General features: G+C 33.5%; 1 protein-coding gene across 1 annotated transcript in view; it reads left to right on the top strand.

Annotated features, from left to right (window-relative positions):
* Positions 1 to 1,014, top strand: part of LOC107740788 (chromodomain-helicase-DNA-binding protein 1-like) — a 20,508-nt gene that overhangs the window by 10,284 nt on the left and 9,210 nt on the right. Inside the window, 1 exon segment of the mRNA XM_016553290.1 lies at positions 552 to 712. Coding sequence (XP_016408776.1) covers positions 552 to 712 — 161 coding nt within the window.

The following is a 1,014-nucleotide window of genomic DNA, read 5'->3' as shown; positions in this document are numbered from 1 at the left end:
TGGAAACAGTTTTTATTGAGATATATATATATATATATATATATATATTCTAATTAATATTAATATGTATTAATCCAATCATTCAACATTATTCTTTAATGTGAAATTGCTTTTTTTTTTTTAATGAATACTGTTTACTATAAAACTCTCTTTTTTTTTCACACAGGTTTATCAAAAGTTATAAAAAGTTTGGTGGCCCTTTAGAAAGGTAGGTAGCTGTTTTTCATAGCTTTATATGGTAATGGTTGCACTTTGGCCTCTGTCATTGATGTGTCTGTCTGCGTATTGACTCGAGGAAGAGGAGCGACAAAAAGAGCTAGCAGAGATCTATTTACTGCCCCGCATGAGGAAGTGTGCTAAACAGGTTAGCCAGTCATACAGTGATTAACAGTGCCAGTAATGTCAAATGCTTGGGTTACATCATGAACTATATTCATTCTATAAAATGAATAGGGTTAATGAATGAATGTTATGCTGGTCCATAAAACACTAACATACACCCCTAGTTCTTTGTACTGTTTTCATGTCCTTTTTTAAATTTGTGATGACAGAACAACTTTAATGGAAATGAGGGCAGGCGTAGCCGGAACAGACGATACTCTGGTTCAGACAGCGACTCTGTCTCCGACAGAAAGAGGCCCAAGAAACGAGGAAGACCTCGAACTATTCCAAGAGAGAACATTAAGGGTTTCACTGATGCTGAGATACGCAGGTAAAGCAGATTCAACACTAGGAGTGAAAATCAGCGATAAAAGCATTATTTATTTAATTAGTGGTGAGAATTCACTGTGAATTTTATTAATTGTTTTTCTTCACACCAAATATGTGACCCTGGAGCACAAAAGCAGTCTTAAGTCGCTGGGGTATATTTGTAGCAATAGCCAAAAATACATTATATGGGTCAAAATTATAGATTTTTCTTTTATGCCAAAAATCATTAGGATATTAAGTAAAGATCATGTTCCATGAAGATATTTAGTAAATTTCCTACTGTAAATATATTAAAACTTAATT

This window comes from Sinocyclocheilus rhinocerous, unplaced genomic scaffold, assembly GCF_001515625.1.
Source record: "Sinocyclocheilus rhinocerous isolate Xijiao unplaced genomic scaffold, SAMN03320098_v1.1 scaffold1097, whole genome shotgun sequence".
NCBI lineage: Eukaryota > Metazoa > Chordata > Actinopteri > Cypriniformes > Cyprinidae > Sinocyclocheilus > Sinocyclocheilus rhinocerous.
The sequence above is the reverse complement of the archived record's forward strand: the minus strand, read 5'-3'. Positions and strand labels throughout refer to the sequence as shown.